Source organism: Miniopterus natalensis, chromosome 2 (genome assembly GCF_054644295.1).
Source record: "Miniopterus natalensis isolate mMinNat1 chromosome 2, mMinNat1.hap1, whole genome shotgun sequence".
Taxonomy (NCBI): Eukaryota; Metazoa; Chordata; class Mammalia; order Chiroptera; family Miniopteridae; genus Miniopterus; species Miniopterus natalensis.
Window position 1 is genome coordinate 182,439,324 of NC_142082.1, and position 21,442 is coordinate 182,460,765.

The following is a 21,442-nucleotide window of genomic DNA, read 5'->3' on the forward strand; positions in this document are numbered from 1 at the left end:
CTCGTGCTGGGCGAGCTGGGTGCGAGGCGGTATCTATGCCAGCGTCGTGGAAAGTGCTTTACACCCGGCAGAGCGCTCCTTACTCTCAGCTCCGAGCTCCCCTCAGCCCAGCCACTGCCCCCGGGAGCGAAGCACGGGCTGTGCAGCGCAAGTCTCCCCGGGGTCTTAGGAGTCGGGGCTCGGTGGCCCGCGTCCGTCAAACCCGTCCCAGCTCCAAGTGCACGCGTTCCCCTCAGCCTAGCGCCGGGCAGGAGCCGGGGGCCGGGTTCGCACCCAGGTCTGCCTGTCGCCGTCCTCGCTGCCGCCGCGGGAAGGAAGGGCCGGGCACCGGCCAGGCCACCTGGGTGCTCAACGACGGCAGTTAGCTCGGCCGGCTCGGCCACCGAACACTCCCCGTCCCGGTCCGTGCCCGCGCCGCGGCCGCAGCCACGCCGGGGGACCCGAGAGCTCGCCCGGCCGGGCACCGCGCTCCCGGCTCCGGTCACGGCCCGGCGCGGCCTCTCACCTGAGGAACGCGGACAAAGGGGGGGGCCTCGCCGGCCGCTCCCCGCTGCGCTGCCGCCACCCCTCAGCCCCCCTCCTCCGCGCCGTCAGACTGGCCGCAGCTGTTCCGCAGCCCGAGCGAGCCCGCGCCGCGCTCCAACCCGCTGCGGCCCCGCGGGCGGGGCGGGCGCCCTGCCTTCCAGAGGGGTGGGGGCGGCCGGCCGGCCACGCGCGGGGGCGGGCCGGGGGGCGGGGCGCGCGGGGGGGGCGGGGCGGAACGGCCGGCGGTTGGAGTTCCGCGCGGACTCGCACCACCCGGCCACGTGACGACCCGGCGCTTCCCCGCCCGCCCCCCTCGGGGCCCCGGGCTTGGCAGGACTGGGGGGGTTGGGTGGGGGCGGCGTGGGTGGTCCAATCACCTCGGACGGCGCCCTGCACCCCACCCCCTGGAAGGGAGCGCTAGGGTCTGGAGCTACCTGCTATCGGCCCATTTTGCAGATTAGGCGAACTGAGGCCGGCCGTCTACGCAGTGAGCACCGTGCGGGCCGGCGGCTTGGACCTGAAAGCCTTGGTCTCCTTTCCTTCGGATCTTATTGGAACGGAAGCTCCATGAGAGCAGGAACTGTGCTGTCCTGTCGTTCACTGGTCCCTCCCCAAAGGTCTTATCAAATAATTAGGGGAAGGCTAGGCAGAAGTGAGCGATATAATAAATATAATTATTCCTTTTTTATAATTATTAAAATATAATGCTCTGGCTGCATATCTCTGTCGGTTAGAGCATCGGCCAGATACACCACGGTTGCGGGTTTGACCCCTGGTTAGGGCACATACATGAATGCGTGGAAGGGTGGAGTGGCAAGGTTAGGTTTCTCTCAAATCAATTTTTTTAAATAAATATATTTAGCACATATTCAGCCTCCACCTACTACACTTAGATCCTCAATCAGAGCACAGTACATAACATAGGGAAAGAATTTGGACTAATTCTTAAATTCCAATCCAGTATGATCTTGGAAAGCGTCAAGACCCAAAGAGCTACTGTTTCCTCGTCTTTCGAAGGGGGACGGACGTCCCCGGATTTGGGACGTTTGCAAAGCTCCGGGACGGCACCTAGAAGTTGCAGCACGTAGGGAGGTTGTGGGAAACCCAAACGGGATGGGGCAGAGAGCCTCAAACTTGAGGTTTTACTCGGGAGGTGGTGATGTAGAGCCGGTGTTGCAGGGTTTTAAACATGCGCGGCATTTACAGCATTGGGCATAAGAACATTCCAGTGTCTGCCTGAACTGGAAATAAGTTTCCTCTGCTAGACATCCGGGCACCTAGAGCACCTACTCAGGAAGAAGGCGAGGTTAGTCCTGAGGCCTGGAATCGTAACTGACTCTCGTCACCCGGGGAGAGGTTGTTTTTAGAGAAATAAAAAGACCGGCGCCCCCGCATTTCCACGTCGCTATTGTGACTCCCCCTCTACAGGCACCCACGGGTGAACTACAAGTCCCGCCGGACGCGCGGCTTCCCCGCCTCAAAGGGAGGAGGGGCGCAGGCGAGGGCGGCACCGGCTGTTCCTCTTTCTTGAAGCGTGATTGGCTCGCGGCTCCGGAAGGTGACCAATGGGCGAGCGCAGGGAAAGCGGCGAGGCCAATATGGCTTCCTGCGCCTGGTGACGGTTGAGAAAACAGTTAAGTCTCATGGAGAAGCCCCGGGGCATCGAGGTGAGCGGGAGAGGGCTTATGGTGTCTGGGAAAGGGAACCCCGAGAGCCTAGCTTGGGGAACTCTCTCTTAGGCCTTTTAGCGACGCTGGCGGGTGGAGGGTGGGAGGATGGATGAGCGGCGGCTGAGCAGGGCCAGAGGCGATTGGTGGTGCCGTTTGGTCCCGCGCTGCTGGGGCCGACGTCTGGCGAGTAGTTCAGGGAGGAACCGCCTCCCTGGTCGGGGGGAAAGGGAGCAGGGTTGAGGGCCTGAGGGCTCCCGACTCGCCTTCGTCCTTCCTGTTTCGTGGTCGTGTTCTTTAGGGATTGTGAGGCCTGTCACAGCCTGGTGTGACGCGACGGGAGGTTCAAGTGTAATGAACACTCGGCGTCTCGAGCGGTCACGTGCACGAGCTCCCGTTAGAGCCACTGCGTTACTGTTCCGTTCTTATGGTTCAGGGAGCTGAGGCTGAGCGAGGTGGTGACTCCGGGAAGCGGGGAGCGGGAGCCGCTGTGAAGTGGAGGAGGCGGCACTAAGCCCCGCAGGCCCCCAGCCGCTGCCGGCTACGCTTTTCCCGCTCCGCCGCAACCCGTGACCCACCCACTCTTTAATCATTTGGCTTCTGGTCACCTTGTGTTTTTATTTGAGAGACAGGAGGGGAGAGGGAGAGAGAGAGAAACATCCATCGGCTGCCTCCTGCACGCCCCCTACTGGGCACCTGGGGCTCCGGGGATGGAGCCGGCAACCCGGGCGCATGTGTCCTGACCGGAAGGGAACTGGCGCCCTCCTGGTGCACCGGACGATGGCCAACCCACGGAGCCACACCGGCCAGGGCCCCCGTCACCTTGTATTTGAATTCGGTTTCCGTTCTAGAATAATAATAGAGAATGAGAATAATGCTTAGCCCTGGCCGGCGTCGCTCAGTGGTTAGAGCCTGGGCTGGCGCGCTGGAGAGGCTCGGGTTGGATTCCGGCTGGGTCACGTGCCTGGGTTGCAGGCTCGATCCTTAGCCTGGTCGGGGCACGTGCGGGAGGCAGCCAATTGATGTGTTTCTCTCACATGGATATTTCTCTATCTCTCCTCCACTCTCTCTAACAATCAATGGAAAAAATATCCTTCGGTGAGGATTAACAAAAAAGAAAAAAAGAATAACTCACACTTTTAGAGCCGTCACCAACTGCTGGAAACAGATCTAGGCTTTAGGTATCTCAGTCTCCATAGCAGTCTTCGGAAGAAGGCTTGTTATTATCTCCATTGTACTAATGAAGAAACTGAGAGCAGCAAGGTTAACTGTCCTACACCAAAGCACACAGGGAAGTGGCAGAGCCAGGACCCAAACCCAGGCAAATCTGGTTTGAAATGCCATGCTTTTAACCAGTAAACATTGCCAACATTTATTGAACACTTATAATGTGCAAGTCTCTGTTCCTAGTGTTTTACATGTATTAACTCTTACTTGCCCCCCAAAGCCATGAAATAGGTGGTATTGTGCTCATTTACAGATGGGGAAACTGAGGCACTGAAAGATTGACTTGCTGCACATCATATAGCTAGTAAAAATTAAAGGTGGTGCCCAGTGAGCATGGCTCAGTGGTTGAACGTCAACCTATGAACCAGGAGGTCACAGTTCAATTCCCGGTCAGTGCACATGCCTGGTCAGGACACATGCCCAGGTTGTAGGCTCTATCCCCAGTGGTGGCACGCAGGAGGTAGCCCATCGATGACTCTGTCATCACTGATGTTTCTCTCTCTCTCTCCCTCTCCCTTCCTCTCTCTGAAATCAAGAAAAACATTCAAAAACAAAAAACCTAGAGATGGTATTTGAGCCTTGACCTAGAGCCCAAACTCTTTACATCTTTTCTACTACATGCCAGGAAATTCATATACAATATCTCATTTACATCTCACATCCTGTGCTCCAAATTTTATGTTATTTTATAGATGAGAAAATTGAGGCCCAGAGTGGTTAAATGATTTGCCCCAGCCCCTCAACTAGTTAAGATCAGAGCTAAGTCCAAAACTGTGGTATTTACCACTATGCTGTCTTCTGTCTTCAAAATCCTTCTTATGGTGCTCGCTTCGGCAGCACATATACTAAAATTGGAACGATACAGAGAAGATTAGCATGGCCCCTGCACAAGGATGACACGCAAATTCATGAAGCATTCCATATTTTTATGCTAAGTGAAATAAGCCAGGCATCGAGAGCAAATATCACATGATCTCTCTTATACGTGGAATCTAAAGAACTTAATAAACTGATGAACAGAATAGATTCAATGACATGGAAGCATAGATGAGACTGATGTATGTCAGAGGGATGGAGGAGGGTGGGTGGGTAGAGGGGGAGAAAGTAACCAAAGAATTTATATGCATATATACACAGCCCAAGGACATGGACAATGGTGGGGAGAGGGACTGGGGAGGGGGAAGGAACGGGGTGGGGGGGAACGGGTCATTGGGGAGAAAAAGGGACATCTGTAATATTTTAAACAATAATAAAATTAATAATAATAATAATATTTTTTAAAAATCCTTCTTATGGCAATCTGGGTCCCAAGTGAACTTTAGCTCTAAACATGTGAGCTAAACTTAAATTGTTTTTGAGCTGAGGTTACTGGTGTACGTGTGCTGAAGGCTGAAGGATAAGTTTTTGCTGAGTTCAGTTAAAGCAAGTCATAATCTTTTTGCTTGTGGAGGGTCTTGCCTTCAATTTGTAAAAATTGCAACATCTGTGAAGTGCAATAAAGCAAAGTGCAATAAAACGAGACATGCCTGTACAGTTTTCCCTCAGTATTTGCGGGGGATTGGTTCCAGGAACCCCCATAGACACCAAAACCTGCAGGTGCTTAAGTCCCTTATATAAAAGAGCATGGTATTTGCATATAATCTACCCAATCTTCCCATATACTTTAAGTCATCTCCAGATTACTTATAATACCTAATACAATGTGAATGCCATGTAAACAGTTGTTATATTGTATCATTTAAGGATTAATGAGAAGAAAATTAAGTCTGCACATGTTTAGTACAGAGGCAACCATCAAAGACCTAACTATATAGCATGTCAGCAACATTGTAACATTTTATTGGTATTTTCTTTATGCATATGTGGAACCCACTGATACGGAGGCCTGCTGTATACATCTTTCCCAGAAAGTCGTCATGAGGCACCTCACTTAGGATATTTTCATATTGTAGTCTGTTTGAATCATGTTAAAATATAATCACTTACAAATCCACAGGAGCTTGGTTAATTCCTAAAACATGTTTTTTCTGTCTTGTTAAGCTATTCTCTTGAATTGTGGCTGCAGAGTGTATGAACAACAGTAATGACTCTGGTGTTTGCAAAGGGGTACTTGATTCTGCCTGCCATTTTGCCCAAAAGTGTTCACTTGACCAAGAACTGGAAAGGGAGCTGATAGCGATCCGCAACCAGGGCGCCCTCCCCATGTACTAAGCCAGCCGTGATTCCTGCCTGGTTTGTGTCATTTTTTCTTACACTAGGAGCTTCCTTCTTCAGAACCAATGGAGGAAGAAGAGGAAGATGATGACCTGGAGCTTTTCGGTGGCTATGACAGTTTCCGGAGTTATAACAGCAGTGCGGGCAGTGAGAGCAGCTCCTATCTAGAGGAGTCAAGTGAAGCAGAAAATGAAGAGAGGGAAGCGGGGGAGCTGCCCACCTCCCCCCTACATTTGCTCAACCCCGGGACTCCTCGCTCCTTGGATGGCAGTGGGTCTGAGCCAGGTACCTTCAGAGTGTCCCTGAAGATGGGGAGGTTTCAGGAGGCTGTGGAGGAAGAGGGGATGTAGGCCCTATGGGCAGAGGCATCCAGGTGTGAAGGGCTGTTGGATCTTAAATGTAAGGGATCAGATGTCTAAGGACCTGTGAGAGAGACATAAACATCCCAAGTATCCCCAACAGTCATTTCCTCTCCTGCAGTCTGATTTCATTCACTCTTTCATACAACTAATTTTATTCAGCATATATTAGATGCTAGTCATTAACATGGTGCTACTCTTGCATTTGTGTGAATAGCTAGTGGATTTTTAAGCCTGGATATTGAGAAGACAGGACACCTAATTTGTTCTGATTACTATCCGGGAAGTGACAGGAAATAGCTTGTGGGTCGGAAGTGACAGGGAGGGAAATACAAAATAAAGCGGCTCCCAGGTAAGAGAATTAGTGTGAGGTGGGCAGATAAGAAGCCCCGTGGAGCCTGTGGAAGCCAACTGGCTTCAGTGATGTGATGCTTGGACAGCTGCTGGACTCATGTCAGGGTCGCCAGCGTGCCGGCTGCCTGTGAAAAGAGGCAGGCTAGGCTGGTCTGTGAGAACACTCCTGTTCCTTGGTGCCTAAACTCTTTAGAAAAGTTATCTAAGACCCTCTGCCAGTTGAATCTTCCCTCCTTTCTGTTCATCCTGTCTTCCCCTCGCTCTCCTTTCATTCATCTTTCTCCCTCCTGTCTCCTAACTGTTCTCTTAGAATCTTAGAGCTTTAGAAATGGAAAGCCCCAGTAGAGAGCATCCAGGCCAGGGCTCTCTGTCCTGGCTGCACAGGAGACTCTCTGCCTTGGCACTTTTAAAAGCCCCCACATGACTCTAAAGTGAAGTCAGGGTTGAAAAACTGATCTAGTTCAGCCTCTTTATAGATGAGAAAAAAATACTCAGAAGTTAAATGACTTGGGCACTTTTTTTCTTCTTTGCAAACTTTCCAAGACTCACTTGCTTCCTCTTGGATTTTCCTTAGTCCCACTGTTGGCACACAGCCAGGGGATGTCAAGCAGCTTATCTCAGGTGAAAGATTCAGGACTCACCTGGCTGATGCAGTGCCCAGGTTTAGAAGGGCCCACCGTTTTGTTTGATTTGGGGTGACTGTATCAGGTGAGTCACCTGCTCAGTTCTCTTTCCCAGCTGTCTGTGAGATGTGTGGTATCGTGGGTACAAGGGAAGCCTTCTTCTCCAAGACCAAGAGATTCTGCAGCGTCTCCTGTTCCAGGAGCTACTCCTCCAACTCCAAGAAAGCCAGTATCTTGGCTAGATTACAGGTAAGAGGCAGTCACTGGGGAAGACCCTTCCTGGGGCCAGGGGAGCTGAGACAGGAACAACCAGCTAACTGATGGCAAGGGGCCAGGAGGGCTTGGGAAGGACCTTGCTTGTATCCATCCTATGTCGTAAATTTCCTAGTATTTATTATGATCTCAAACTTTAGAGGGCAAAGGAATCTATTTGTGTAGCTCGTTAACCTGCAGATTCACTTCATTCCCCACCCTCACTCCTCAGAGTATGATACGTTTAATATTCAACCTGTGGGGAGGTTCAGTAAATTTTGAACAAAAACACCCTTGGTCCTTGCTCCACACTTTTATAAATGTTCTGAAAGGAATCTGGGAATGTTCATCAGCCACAGTGGGTTCAGACAGTGACACCTCATCTCTCACTCCATGTCATAGGCAGCCACCCAGAAAGTCTAGTTAATTATTGACCTCCATAGAAGTTTTAGAAATGGAGGATTCTGATGTGTTGTGTAGCCCATACATTAACTTACCTGGTGAGCGTGCTGAGGTCCAGACAGGAAGAATGACTTCCTAGGGTGGCTCTGTAGGCTGAGGGCAGCAGAACAGGGCTGGAAGCTCCTCTCGGGTGCCTGCCCTGCGCTGTTTCATGGTAACGATGGCTGCCTCCGCAGCACTGGATCTCAAACTTGACTGCACATTGGGATCACCTGGAAGGTTTTAAAAATAACAAAGCTTGCGCCCTAGCCAATTTTGCTCAGTGGTTAGAGCGTCGACCTGCAGACTGAAGGGTCTCAGGTTTGAGTCTGGTCAAGGGTTGCAGGCTCCATCCCTGGCCCCGGTCAAGACGCGTGTGGGAGGCAACCAGTCTATGCGTCTCTCTCACACTGATGTCTCTGTCTCTCTCCCTTCCACTCTCTCTGAAAAGCAATGGAAAAAATATCCTCAGGTGAGGATTAAAAAACCAAAAATATCAATGCTTGGGTCTCACTCCCAAAGATTCCGATTTAACTGGGACGAGCATGGCCTGGACACGGGCTTTAAAGAGCCCCCAGGTGACCCTGATGTGCAGCAAAGCTTGCAGCCTCCTATGTTTACGGAAGTCAGTAAGGTCTTCTGTTTAGTGCTTCATATGCTTTCTCACCTTTGTGAGACGGTTACTGTTGTTTCCCTCATTTTGTGGATTGTAGTCGAGGCATAGAAAATCCTTCCTCAGTGAGCTGATAATTTTGTTAATAACAATTTCTCCAAATTGTAGTTAATTGTAGTTATTAATTGTACTTACTAAGGGCTTGGCACTCTCAGTCTAACCAATGATGTCTTATAAATGAATTTTTCAAAATTCCTATTTTAAAGGGTCAAAAATTTTTAGTAACTTGCTCAAAAGTACACAAATAAAATTGAAGAGCCAGGATTTGGCCCCAGGTCTGTGTGGGTTCTAAACCCACATTTCTCCTACACTAATCTCTCATAAATTATCTGGGCCTCTGATCAGTACTTAAGTTACAAATTACAGATGGGATTGGTGTCCTTCAACTTTGGGCGACGACCCCTTTGAGTACCTGATGAAAGCCAGGGACCCTCTTCAAAACATTCATATATGTACAGAACGTTGCCTCCTGATTCAGTTCACAAATTCCACTGACACCCATTCTCTGCCACAAATCTAGAATCACAGGGGTAGGTAATGACTGAGAGTTCAGGCCACTAGGAAAAGCTTCCTAGAGGAAGTAAAGGTTTAAAAGATGGAACAGGTGTCCCTCCTTGCCCCACTGCTCTGCCGCCTGCCCCCAGTCCCTCTCACTTAATGAGGGCTGGGCTCACACCGCAACTCCCATCCTTGCAACCCCCTTCCGATTTAGAGCTAGGCATTGTTATTATTACCACCTTGATTTACAAATGAAGAAACTGAAGCCCCAGAGAGCTTAAGTAACTGGACCCAAGCCAAGAATGGCTACATTCAGAGCTAGGTTCTTAGCCAATTTGCTACAGACATCTCTCCTCCATTCAGGGAAAACCACCTACCAAGAAAGCCAAAGTCCTGCACAAAGCAGCCTGGTCTGCCAAAATTGGGGCCTTTCTCCACTCGCAAGGAACCGGACAGCTAGCAGATGGGACACCAACAGGGCAAGACGGTAAGATGGCTGAGGAATGCTCAGGAAGCTGCTGGGCATGGGAGTGCGGTGCCAGGACTGGGGCAGCCCACTCGGGAGCGAGGAGGGAGAAGATAGCCAGCCAGAGAGAGCCCTGACCTGGGCTTACTGTGGGTTGCATCTTCCCCACCTGGTGTAGGTATTGTGGAAATTTTTCCAGAAAATCCCTTCAATCACCCAGAAATGGCAGGACCCCCACTGATAATTCAAAAACCATGAATTAGCCCCTGTTGTTTTGCATTGATTTTAGCCCTATGGGTTTTGTTTCCCGGGGCAGTGGAAAACCAGATCTAGTTGGGAGGGGGTGGTGGGGCAAGAAAAGGAAACTCTTTCTGAGTATGTAGCAGTTTCTGAGCAAATTGAATACCCGCCCGGAACAGCTTGGCTCTAAGTGGTCTGAGCTGCTGAGATTGACCTCTGCAGGCAGGGGAGTTGCAGGGGCCTAGGCTGTAGCCAATGACAGGTCAGGGGAGGTCTGAGGAATGTAATCTCAAGGGTCTTTGAATTTCCTTTTTTCTTTGGGGGAAGAAAGGTCAGACATTTCCTTCTGGATGTTTACTCCTGAGAGTCTGGCAGCCTTTGGATAAGATCCTGATGGCTGCTAGTGGGGCAGGTATGGGGACAGGTGGCCTCCTTACACACTTGGGATCGAGATGCTGCTGTGGTGGGAAAGGGACCTGCTTCTCCAGGCTCCTCAAGGGCAGGTTCCCAGAGTAGCTGCTCCTTGAGCTCCCAGACTCCACTCCCTTCAACTCCTCTTTCTGCTCTGCAGCGCTGGTCTTGGGTTTCGACTGGGGGAAGTTCCTGAAGGATCACAGTTACAAGGCTGCTCCTGTCAGCTGTTTTAAACATGTGAGTGCCCTGGAAGGGAGGGGAGGGAGAGCAGGGAACCCAGGTCTCACCGCCCACCTCACCTCGCCTCTCCAGAGCACTGTTCCAAGGCTGGACTTTGCTTTGGCACCGGTAGCACACAGTGGTGGGATCTGGGTGGTCTAAGCCCAGCTTTGCCACTCGTTTACCTTTCTGTTCACTTCTTTTCAAAAGTCCTCCCCCAACCCTCAGTGAGAGTTTGTAGCACTAAGCTTGCCCTCTCAGGTCCCCACTTTGTTATTTACATAATGGGACTGTGCTAGTTTATGTCTGAGCACCAAATCTAAAACCCATTTCTCCTTTCTTCCCCATTTTTCATGTTTTCCCATTGAAAGCTTGGTGCTGAACTGCCCTGGGCCCCTTGGTCCCTGGGAGGCAGATGTGGCTACCTCCTGGAGCCCACTGCTGCAGAAGGCTCCCTGACCCCCTACATTGAGAAGCACCAGCAGGCTGAGGCCCTGAGGGCTGGGCTTGAGTGGAGGTACTGAACGCAGCATCTGGAGCTTGCGGTGGTCAGCAGGCGAGGAGGGAGGCCTAGAGCAGCACTCCTGTTTTGTCTTCCAAGCCAATTTCCAAAACCCCAGGAAATCCATGAGGAGTCCTCTTTATTCAGAGTCCCCTCACCAGAGTAAACTCATCTCCTAGCCTCTCCTTTCTGAACCTCTACTGATCTCTGCAGGGTGCTGTGAACCATGAGAAGTCTCTGAATTACTAGTTAAAGTGCACATCTTGCCTAGCTTCCCTGGATTCCCTGCACTCCCAGCATCAACATTTTCACTGCAGGGGAGTTAACATCACACTTGCATTTAACATACCTGATTCACATGCTCTGAGAAGCCTGCCCCTGTGCGCCCAGGTAGCATAACCATTTCTAGGTTCTCTGGTGAACTCTATCTCTGTGGCCAGGGAGATGGGACAGGATACCCCAATGGGCTTAAGCTAGGCTGAGAATGAAGAGAAGGTACCAGTGGCAGCAAAGTGAGGATTAGTTATTGGGAAGGCACCCCCAAAAATGGTTCCTTGGGTTCTCTCATCCCCACCCAGGTCCCGCTCTATGACCAGTGGGAAGATGTAATGAAGGGGATGAAGGTGGAGGTGCTCAACAGTGACGCCGTGCTCCCCAGCCGGGTGTACTGGATCGCCTCTGTCATCCAGGCTGCAGGTTGGTGCTCCTCTGGCCAAAGCAGGGGCATCGTCTGGAGAGTGGCATCTCCAGATAGGCAGGCAACGCTGCAGGCAGAAATTGGCTTCATACACCAAAAAACCCACCTGGAGTTTCTGGCTCCCTTGCAACCCTACCTTGCCTACTTTAGAGGGAACCATAGAGCTTGGCAAGTTTGGAAACTCCCATTTTTTTTAGTTTATTCCAGGGATAATCAGACTATAGAAAATTAATTTTCCCCCTTATGCCATACTACTTTCCAAGTAAGTGGACTGGGCTTGTTTTGGCCGTGACTCTTGTGGACAATGGAGACCACATTGTCCGGAAGGAGTTCCTGGAGTAGGCAGTAGAAAGTCCAGGTTAGGCTGCAGGAGGAAGACCTTTCCCCATCCCACCCTCCCTCACTGGTGCTCTTTCCCTCTTCCTAGGGTACCGAGTGCTGCTTCGGTATGAGGGCTTTGAAAATGATGCCAGCCATGACTTCTGGTGCAACTTGGGAACTGTGGATGTCCACCCCATTGGCTGGTGTGCCATCAACAGCAAGATCCTGGTGCCCCCCCGGAGTAAGTTGGTGCTGGTTTCTGCAGGGCCCTTGATAGGAGGGGTGTCCTCTGTCTTAGGTTAGGCCCAAACAGAACCCACTTGCCTCTTCTGCCCCAGAGGCCCTGTGGCAGCCCCAGGTTGTAGAGCCAGGTTCTATAGGATGAAGCGATTGCTGACTTGAAAAGGCAGAAATAAGGTGTTCATTCTTCTCTGCTGATCTCTGGGGCAACTCTGGCACCCTCTGTCGGTGGAAGTGTTGTCAGCATGTAACCAGGAATCTTCTGTCTCGCAGCCATCCATGCCAAATTCACCGACTGGAAGGGCTACCTCATGAAGCGGTTGGTGGGCTCCAGGACGCTTCCCGTGGATTTTCATATCAAGGTCTGGCAGTGAGCCCTCTGGGTCCCCTAAGTGATCTCCCTGTTTAACAGTCTGTATCGGCTCCATGTTTCCCAAGGCAGGATGGTGGTTCCTGCTGCCTTCCCAGCCTGATGCCAGCCTTGTCCCCACCCAGAATCTGATCCAGCCCAATCAGCCACGCCGCCTTGTCTGTCATTGGTTCTTCAAGATCCTTACCTTTGCTCATAACGTTTTCCAGGAGTATTCATTCAATAGATTTTATTAAGTGCTTGTTGTGTACAAGGCACTGTGGGAATGTAGACCCTACCACCAGGACTCTCCTGTCTGGCAGAGGACAGGAAGTCATGCATGTAAATAATTATAAAAGAGCCTTGGTTGTGCTCAGAATTACCTGTGTGGCATTGAATTTTAATTTTAAAAAATTATTTAGTTTTTTAACCTAAAGAGTCCTCCACATGATAAAAATTTAAAGGAATTGAAAGGATACAGAGCGAAGACAGTCTCTCCCACTCTGTAGGCCAGATCTGCTGCTGTGGGGCTCGCTCACCTAGGTGCCTGACCCAAACCTCGGGTCTCCTGACCCCGATGCTCACAGGTGTGGTCCCTCAGTGCCTGGGTGCTACAGCAGTGAGCTAGGGAATGCAGGGCAGGTGCTGCCATGACACAAAATTGAACTGGCTTTGTTGCCTCAGGAGCAGCAGGTAAGGAAGGCTTCATGGGGAAACAGCATTTGAATTTGACCTTGATCACTAGGGCATGGGTGGTATGGAAGCCAGCATTGGAAAACAGGGATGGAGTGGAAGTTGGGGCATCTCACCCAAGATGCCAGACACCAGCTGTAATAAAGGTTGCCACACGGGCCATAACTGGAGGAGAGCGGGCCTTTGGCAAGGGTGGCTCTTAGCACCTCAGGGAGGCATTTTCTGGCTTTATTTCCCTAAGTAGAAATGATCTTTCCCTTCTTTAAACTCAGTGGGTGCTACTCATTTGCTTTTTATCTCTATATTGTTAATTATCTTCTCATATTCTCTTTCCAACCAAACTGTAAGCTTTTTCTCCTGCTTTCCCACAGTGCCTTGCACAGTTGGCAGATTGGCTGTTGAAGGTGATCGTTTCCTTTTTCTCAGCTGGCCCTGGTGGTGGTGGTGCAGGCCACCGTGGGGATCAGGTGGCCTCTTTTCTGCCTAAATTATAAGGAGCTAGACTCTGGGGGCAGAACAGGGTTCCATGTGAGCCAGGTGGCAAGCATGCGTTTACTGTCTGTCACCTATCTGCTTGTGCAGTGCATGCGGGGGGGACACATACGCAGCTGCCTGTGGAGACTGAGGATGGGGAGTATAGAGAGTGGGCTTCTGGAGGAAGCGTCAGTACAAACATGCCCTTTGATGCCTGCAGTATGGTCAGTGCTTAGTAAAATGTTTTACTAAAATGAGTGATGCATCAGCCAGGGTCTGGTGTGTGCCTATGTTTGTTCATTGATGAGAAAAATCATTAACTGAGCACTCACTCTGCCTAGTTGTGTGCGCGGGCTGAGAGTGTAGACGTGAACCGAGCCGAACCTAGCTTCTGTCCTTGCAAAGCGCACGCTCCAGTTGTGACCGTAGACACGGGCAGTAAAGTGTTGGGTTCTGGGCTGCGCTGGGTGGGTGCAGAGGAAAGGAATGTGTCAGGAGAAGCCCGGTAGGGAGGCAGCCCAGAGGGACCCCAGCCCAGGCCTCGCCTGCATCTCTCCCCTTCCAGTCAGGCAGTTGGTGTGGGGTGGTGCGTTCCAACCCAAGTTGAGGGCTGAGGGTCTGTGGTGGAGGACTTTCAGTTTTTCCTGGTAGTGCTCTGTGACCTCTGAGGCTCTTTTCCTCCTGGTGAAATTTGAAATAGCACAGCTCAGTGCCCCCGTACCAGGCCTGGGGCTGGGTCTCCCTGAGCCCTCAGTTGAAAAAGCCCTGCAGAGCTCACTGTCCCTGATCCTCACCACAGTTACAGCAAACAAAGAATCTCCTGCCCCCTCCTCCATGCCTGCCATCAGAACTCTCTAGAGCAGCTGGTGGGTCTCTTGGCCACTGTCCTTTACTGGGTCAGAGGGGGCAGGCATTGCTACTGAGGTGCTACGAAAGCAAAAGCCATTTAGAGCCGCAGCCTGGTGAGGCCAGAGCTGGAATTAGATGTATGGAAGCAAAGGGGACTCAGCTGGGGGCCGGGCAGGAGAGGGGAGTGTGGGGTACCCCTGGGATCAGTGCACATCCCTGCAGGAGCATAAAGCTGAATACTGGGCCCAGGTTCAAGGCTCAGCTCTGGCACGAATGAGTGTGGCTCTGGGCAAGTCACCTGACCTCTCGGGGCGCCTGCTTCCTTAGTCTGAAGGGGTTTAAATTCCCCATCAGGTTGACTTACTGGCATGTTGGGGTGCACGTTGTAAGCCACGTGCCTTCTCGGTATCATCCTCAGGACTTGAAGGCCAGAGCTGAACCTGGGAGACGGGAGGGCTCTCTTCCTGACAGTGCTGGGGTGGCTCCACCCCACTTTCCTTGTCCTCTGGTTACTTGTGAGAGATAGCAGGAAGGTGGTGGGAGGGCCCCCATGCCCACAGCAGACCTGTGTTCTGATGTTGCAGATGGTGGAGAGCATGAAGTACCCCTTTCGGCAGGGCATGCGGCTGGAGGTGGTGGACAAGTCCCAGGTGTCACGGACCCGCATGGCCGTGGTGGACACTGTAATTGGGGGTCGCCTACGGCTCCTCTACGAGGATGGTGACAGTGACGACGACTTCTGGTGCCACATGTGGAGCCCCCTGATCCATCCAGTGGGTTGGTCACGGCGTGTCGGCCATGGCATCAAGCTGTCAGGTTAGCAGAGCCCCAAGCCAGTGAGACCCCAGGCTCTGCCTCCCCAAGGCCTGGGTGGGAGCACCCTTATACTCCTCAACAACACTCCGTGGTAGAGGTGATCATCACCCTGCAAATGGTAATACTGGGGCCCAGAAAGGCTGAGTAACTTGGCCAAGGTCACTTGGCTTATAAGTGGTAAAACTGATCTGGACTAGAGACCGGTCGCAAGCCCCGTCTTCTTCCTTGTCACAGGGAAGAGCCGGGGTCTTAAGGGCTGAATAGTTGCTAGAGAGAGCGCCTGATGTTTTTGGTTTTCTAGTCTAGGCGGAGTGGCGGCTGAGATATAGATTAGAGCATATGCAGGGCAGCACCCACATTTCTGGGGGAAGTACAGCAATGACCCTGTTTGTAGCTTTCAACTCCCTTCTCTCCCTCACTCCCTTTGCCATCTCCCCAAAAGAGAGGCGCAGCGACATGGCCCACCATCCCACCTTCCGGAAAATCTACTGTGATGCTGTTCCTTACCTGTTCAAAAAGGTGAGGCGTGGCCCTTGGGTACCTTTTCCCTTGACCATGGGTCCATTCCAGGCCTTAGGACCCAGGCCCTCCCCGTTGCCTTCCCAGCCTGTGGCAGATGAGGCCTGCCTCCCCCACCCTTCCCTTGGGCTGGCCCAGATTCCCCAACTGTCCTGTTCCTTCAAGGTTCGAGCTGTCTACACAGAAGGTGGTTGGTTTGAGGAGGGGATGAAGCTGGAGGCCATTGACCCCCTGAATCTGGGCAACATCTGCGTGGCAACTATCTGCAAGGTGAGCCTGTGGCTGGCCCCCCAACCTCCAGCGTGGCCTTTTCAGGGGAGGGAGCAGGAGCAGAGCCCTGTACTCCATGTCCATCACATTCCCAAAGCTGGCTGTTTCTGGAGTATCTGATTTTGTGAGCAGGGGCTCACCTGCTCCTTGCTCAAAATCTGCTTTCATGTCAGGGTCCAAGGTGCATTGGACAGGTTTTTTCTTTTTGGTTTTTTTTTAATGTATTTATTGATTTCAGAGAGGAAGGGAGAGGGAGAAAGAGATAGAAACATCAGTGATGAGAGAGTCATTGATTAGCTGCCTCCTGCACTCCCTGACCTGGAATCAATCTCCTGGTTCATGGGTCAAAGCTCAACCGCAGAGTCATGCGGGCCGGGCTGGACAGGTGTTTATTGATCAGCTGCTTGGCCTGAGCCTGTTCTTATGTCAGGTGTAGGCCCTACCTTATCACCTCCATGGGGGCCTTCGCACTGCCACATGCCATCTCCTTTGGGTGCTGGCCTAGCTGAAAGCCTCAGCGGGCTGACTGCTGCAGACCTCCTCCATTATTGCTGCAGAGGACACAGTGGTAAAAAGAATGACATAACCCTAACCCTTCTGGCAGATTGCCCAGTGAGGACAGTCAATAATCCCACAAGCGCAGGCTGCAGAAGTACTGAAAGCTCTGGAGCAGCAGCTCAGGGGAGCTGGCATCTAGCTCCGGTTGGATCCACGGCCTCGTGTCCCCACCACAGCCACCTTGCCCTGGGATGGGGTGCAGCTCGTGATACCATGTTCTCTGTCTCCCTGCCCCTCCTCGGCCACCCCCAGGTTCTCCTGGACGGCTACCTGATGCTCTGTGTGGATGGAGGGCCCTCCACCGATGGCTCCGACTGGTTCTGTTACCATGCCTCCTCCCACGCCATCTTCCCAGCCACCTTTTGCCAAAAGAATGACATTGAGCTCACACCCCCAAAAGGTAAGACTGGCCTGAGCAAGCTACAGTTGCCCTTTTGGTAATGTGCTCCTTCATGGACTCCTCCCACATCCCTCCTCCCTCTGCATCTCCTGCTCCTCCAGGGTACGAGACACACACTTTCAACTGGGACACCTACTTGGAGAAGACCAAGTCGAAAGCAGCTCCATCGAGACTCTTTAACATGGTGAGGAGACTGCGGATGGGGGCGCCCGGGGTGGCCCGGGGCTGGCCCTGCCCACTGTCAGCGAGTATCTACTGCTGAGATCAGCCACTTCCAGGGAGAAGTCCCAGCTCCGACATAGGCACTGTGCCCCATAGTTCAGCAGGCCCTTTCCACAGGGACTGGTGCTTTGGCACAAAGTATAGTGGGGCCATTGGTCAGAGGGACCGTTCCCTGAAGGCACTCAGCCCTGCTCCCTCCCCGGGGCTGGCTAGGTCACTGCCTTCCTCCTCCCCAGGACTGCCCCAACCATGGCTTCAAGGTGGGCATGAAGCTGGAGGCCGTGGACCTGATGGAGCCCCGGCTCATCTGCGTGGCCACGGTGAAGAGGGTGGTGCATCGGCTCCTCAGCATCCACTTCGATGGCTGGGACAGCGAGTATGACCAGTGGGTGGACTGTGAGTCCCCAGACATCTACCCAGTGGGTTGGTGCGAGCTCACCGGCTACCAGCTCCAGCCACCTGTGGCCACAGGTCTGGGTTCTTGCGGCCCTAAGGGTTCTTGACTTTCCTTTTTCCCTCCTGCCCACCTGTGCCCACCCCATTCTTTGGCATGAGATCGAGAAGTCTCCTGGACCACCCTTGCTCCTGACTTCTCTGTCTCCCTTTCCCTCTGGCCTGCAGAGCTCCTTCCTTGATCTTGCCCACTCTGTCATATGCTCGTGCCCTTACCACCCAGGTAAACCACCCAGGCCCCTCGGAGCAGCCCTGGCGATGAGGGTGGGAAGGGACAGCTGCTCTCCAGTCCCTCCCCCAACCCCTCCCCCATTCTCATGCCCAACTTTGGCTTTCCTTCTTGGGGTATCCCGAGTGTAAGGGAGGCCAGAGGGTGGGCAGGCCTCGGGATGTGCCTCTACTGCGCCTCTGGACACTCCCTCACCTCTGTCCTTTTCTTTCAACAACAGAGCCAACCACACCTCTGAAGACCAAAGAGGCCACGAGGAAGAAAAAGAAGCAGTTTGGGAAGAAAAGTAAGTGGGGCTCTAAAGCACCTGGGCTGGCGTGTGCCCCAGGACCAGTGGGCCTGTGTCCTTGAGAGCAGAGCTTGGGGTTGTCACTTAGACATTGACGACGGCCCCTCCATCTCTTCCCCTGCCCTTTGGCCCCGTGGGTCGTCATCCTGTCTTCAGGGACCCAGAGCATAATAAGGAGTCTTCAGTCCCTGGCAGTGGGCAGGATGCCCAGGAAAAGACATTGTATTTGAGAGAGAAGGGAAGGGGTCCCACCCCTGCTGCCCCACAGCACAAACCGACCCCCGCAGTGCGCAGCTCCTGGGTGCGGAAGTCACAGGTGCTAAAGGACAGAAGCTGCTCCCCCAGGCTGCTCGTCTTCCCTCCTGCCCCCCTAAGGGTGGGAGCAAGGGTGGCCATGGAACTTGGGTGTCATTTCCCTAGGCGGGGCCCACTCTCAACAGGTCCTGAGCCCAGCATGGGCTCGGGGCAGCAGGTTGGAGGGGCAGGGGTGGAGGAGGGTGGCGGTGAGGTGGTCCCCGTGACCAGTGAGGTGGTCCCCATGACCAGGCACCAGGCAGAGAAGAGGCTGTCCCGCCACAGGACAGAGAGGAAATGGGTGTGGTCACCGAGCAGGATTAAGGTCATTGGAGGGTATGGAGGGCTCTCTGAGCCTTGGGGCATAGGGCCTGAGGGGTGACGTCAGAAGTTCAGGCCATTTCCCTCAAATGGGTACCATCCCCCCTGCTCTGCTGCCCAACCACTGAGAGAGACCCCGCCTTCCAGCCTCACGCCAACAGAACCCTAATGCTGAGTTTAATCTGTTTTTATTCAAAGGGAAAAGAATTCCTCCGACCAGGACCCGGCCCCTGAGGCAGGGGTCCAAGAAGCCCCCGCTGGGTGAGGACCCGCAGGCCGCAGAGATCTCTTCGGGGCCTGGTCCAGATGAAAGTAAGAGCCACTGGGCTGGGTGGGGTGGGGCGGGGCAGGGCCGGCTGCTCCAGGGCTCAGAGGCCCCTCTCCTTCCGCACCTGGGCACAGAAGGGTACAGTCAATTTTGAAGGGAATTTCCTGGGCACCAGCAGCTCTTCTCAGACCACTGGGCTGAAGAGCTACCCAAACACCCACCCCAGATCCGAACGGAGCCCCCCAGACCTGAGCAGAGCCCATCAGCTCCAGCCTGGCCTCCCCGCCTCTGCCCCCACCTCAGGTGCTTGGCAGGGTGGGCAGTGGAGGGGCAGGTGCCAGCATCTCTGGCACAGCTGCCTGGTGGGCATGTGACAGGCCTGGGCCTTCTCCCCGCCTCATCCTGACAACCCCACCTGGAGGGAGCGAGCCCCCACCCTTCCCAGCGTTACATTCACAGTCACTCCCTCTCGCCCCCACCCCCCCTTCAGTCATTGCTGTGCGCGTGAAGGAAGAGCATGTGGATGTGGCCTCGCCTGACAAGGCCCCAAGTCTAGAGCTGCCTGTTTCTCTGGAGAACATCAAACAGGAGACAGACGACTGAGCCGTCCCTGCCGCCAACCTGGCCACCTGGAAGCCAGATCAGGGCTCCTCTATTGGCACACCCTTCCACCCTACTCTAGTTTGGAGACTGAGCCTTTTTGCATAAATTCAGCCTGGTGCTGAGGAACTGGCACTGAAGGACAAGCCAGGGTCTCCTTTGACCCACCCTGTGACCCCTGCCCTCTTTGGCAAGGTCTAGTGACTGATGAGTGGCTCCCTCTCCAGCTGGAGTTTCCGAAGCTTCCAGTGGCCTCCCTCCACACCCAGAATGCCCCTCAGCTGCCGGGGTGGAAGGCTGTCGTCCAACACACTGCAAGACAAGACAGTGAAGTGTGCGTGTGTGCGTGTGCGTGTGTGTGTGCATGCGCGTGCCCAGGCAGGTCACATAAATAAAGGCTGCAGCAGCTCTTGAGGGGGACATAGTCACCTGATGGTGAGTGGTGTGATGGGTCCAAAAATTTAACCAAGTGGCCTATCTTGCCTCCTGGGTTGGTGCTCTGCTCCTAGCAGCCTAGGGGGGTTTGGGAACCCCATGCAGACACCCATCTCTGGCAGGCAGCTGACAAGCAGTGATCAGGATGTGGGCTTCAGTGGCTTGTGAGGTGGCCTTGACCTGTTTTCTCTGTTGGCATGAGCACTCCCATTTCTGAAAGGAACAGTGGGACAGAGGTGGGGTCTGCTAGCTGTGTTGGGGGACTTGCAGGGGCCTAGCGAGGGGAAGACTATACCAGCCCGTGCCCCTTGGGGACGGTTGATGGTGGGTGGGGCTGGGGAGCAGCAGGGGTAGCAGGTCTGGGAGGTGAGGTCGGCCAGTGTGATGGAGGCACCACCTGAGAGGGAGACTCTCTCAGTGTTGAGTTTAACCTGCTCCAGAGGCCAGCTTGGCTGGGGCCCATCCTTTTCACTGTCCTGTTATCCAGGGTCAGGTACAGCCCTGCCAGAGTCAAGGCCCAACAAGGGAGTGGCCAGCCCTGCTGGCTGAGGTGGCCCTGGAGGGCCTCCTGGACCACGGAGAAGAGGGGTAGCAGGATGCACTTCCTAACTCCCTCTCCTTCACGGTCCAAGCCCTTAACTCCATAACTTAGATTTCCCTGCTCCTCTGAAATTACATCCTAGTTCTCTTTGTGTTTGCCCAACTTACAGCTTTTGTTTTCCCAGTGAGTCTCCTTTGAAACTCTTTTCTGATCAATCCTGTCTCTTCATTAACTCCCCTTTCTGGAACCTAAGGCACAAGCTGCAGTCCTTGGCCCTTTTCTGGCCTCAGATGTGGGTAGAGAACCGCACTACCAGGGGTTGGCCTCTAAGGCTGCAACTGTGCTGGCCTGGAGTCCAGCTGCCTTCTGAGCTGGTCAGTCAGGCTGCCCTGGCCTGTGCTTGCCACGGGGGGTGTCATCAGCTTGTTCAGGACCTGGGCTCTTTGGTGTCATCCCAGAGCTTGGGTGACCAGCCAAAGGGGAGCCTGTTTTCCGTCAGTTGGGAGAGAACTTGGTCTGGTCCCCTTTGCTCAAGACACTAGGCAGCTCCACATGGTGCAGAAATGAGGCCCAGAAAGCAGCCTTTTGGTGCAGCCTGAGTTCTCCAAAAAGGGACTAGAGCATGTTAGCCTTTGGTTCCTCTTGAATGAAAGAGGTGCCCACAGGTGCCATGAGCACAAAGGCCCCGAGGTTTCGATGGCAGAGTCGGAGGACCAGGTTAGCTGCCACTTGAGCCCTGGATCGGCCTCCCCAGACAGACAGTTAAATCCCTCCTGCACTGAAGCCTGGTTTGTCAGATTTCCGTCCCTTGCGGCAGCTGGGTTCTGATTTGCCACCTCACAGTAACAGTTACGAAGTGAATTCACGGGGCAGAGAGAAATGTCACCTGTCTCCATAGCAACCACACCTAGTCTCTTTATTTCTGCCGGA

General features: G+C 53.4%; 1 protein-coding gene and 1 non-coding gene across 3 annotated transcripts; both read left to right on the forward strand.

The window, feature by feature from the left end:
- The first annotated feature begins 2,105 nt into the window (after positions 1–2,105).
- L3MBTL2 (L3MBTL histone methyl-lysine binding protein 2) lies at positions 2,106–19,885 on the forward strand. 2 transcript variants are annotated; one of them, XM_016205322.2, is made up of 17 exons: positions 2,106–2,192; positions 5,678–5,918; positions 7,085–7,218; positions 9,197–9,320; positions 10,111–10,190; positions 11,253–11,370; positions 11,799–11,933; positions 12,206–12,294; positions 14,882–15,113; positions 15,556–15,632; positions 15,798–15,902; positions 16,713–16,860; positions 16,962–17,044; positions 17,319–17,553; positions 17,985–18,050; positions 18,867–18,980; positions 19,427–19,885. In XM_016205322.2, the coding sequence occupies exons 1-17, from the start codon at positions 2,169–2,171 to the stop codon at positions 19,537–19,539; spliced, it is 2,118 nt and encodes a 705-aa protein (XP_016060808.1). In that variant the 5' UTR covers positions 2,106–2,168; the 3' UTR covers positions 19,540–19,885. The 2 variants fall into 2 exon arrangements, with proteins under 2 accessions (XP_016060808.1, XP_016060809.1); XM_016205323.2 differs by having other exon boundaries at positions 14,915–15,113.
- On the forward strand, positions 4,241–4,347 carry LOC148093947 (U6 spliceosomal RNA). Its single transcript, XR_015714171.1, has one exon. It is a non-coding gene; the product is annotated as a U6 spliceosomal RNA (small nuclear RNA).
- Positions 19,886–21,442: the final 1,557 nt, after the last annotated feature.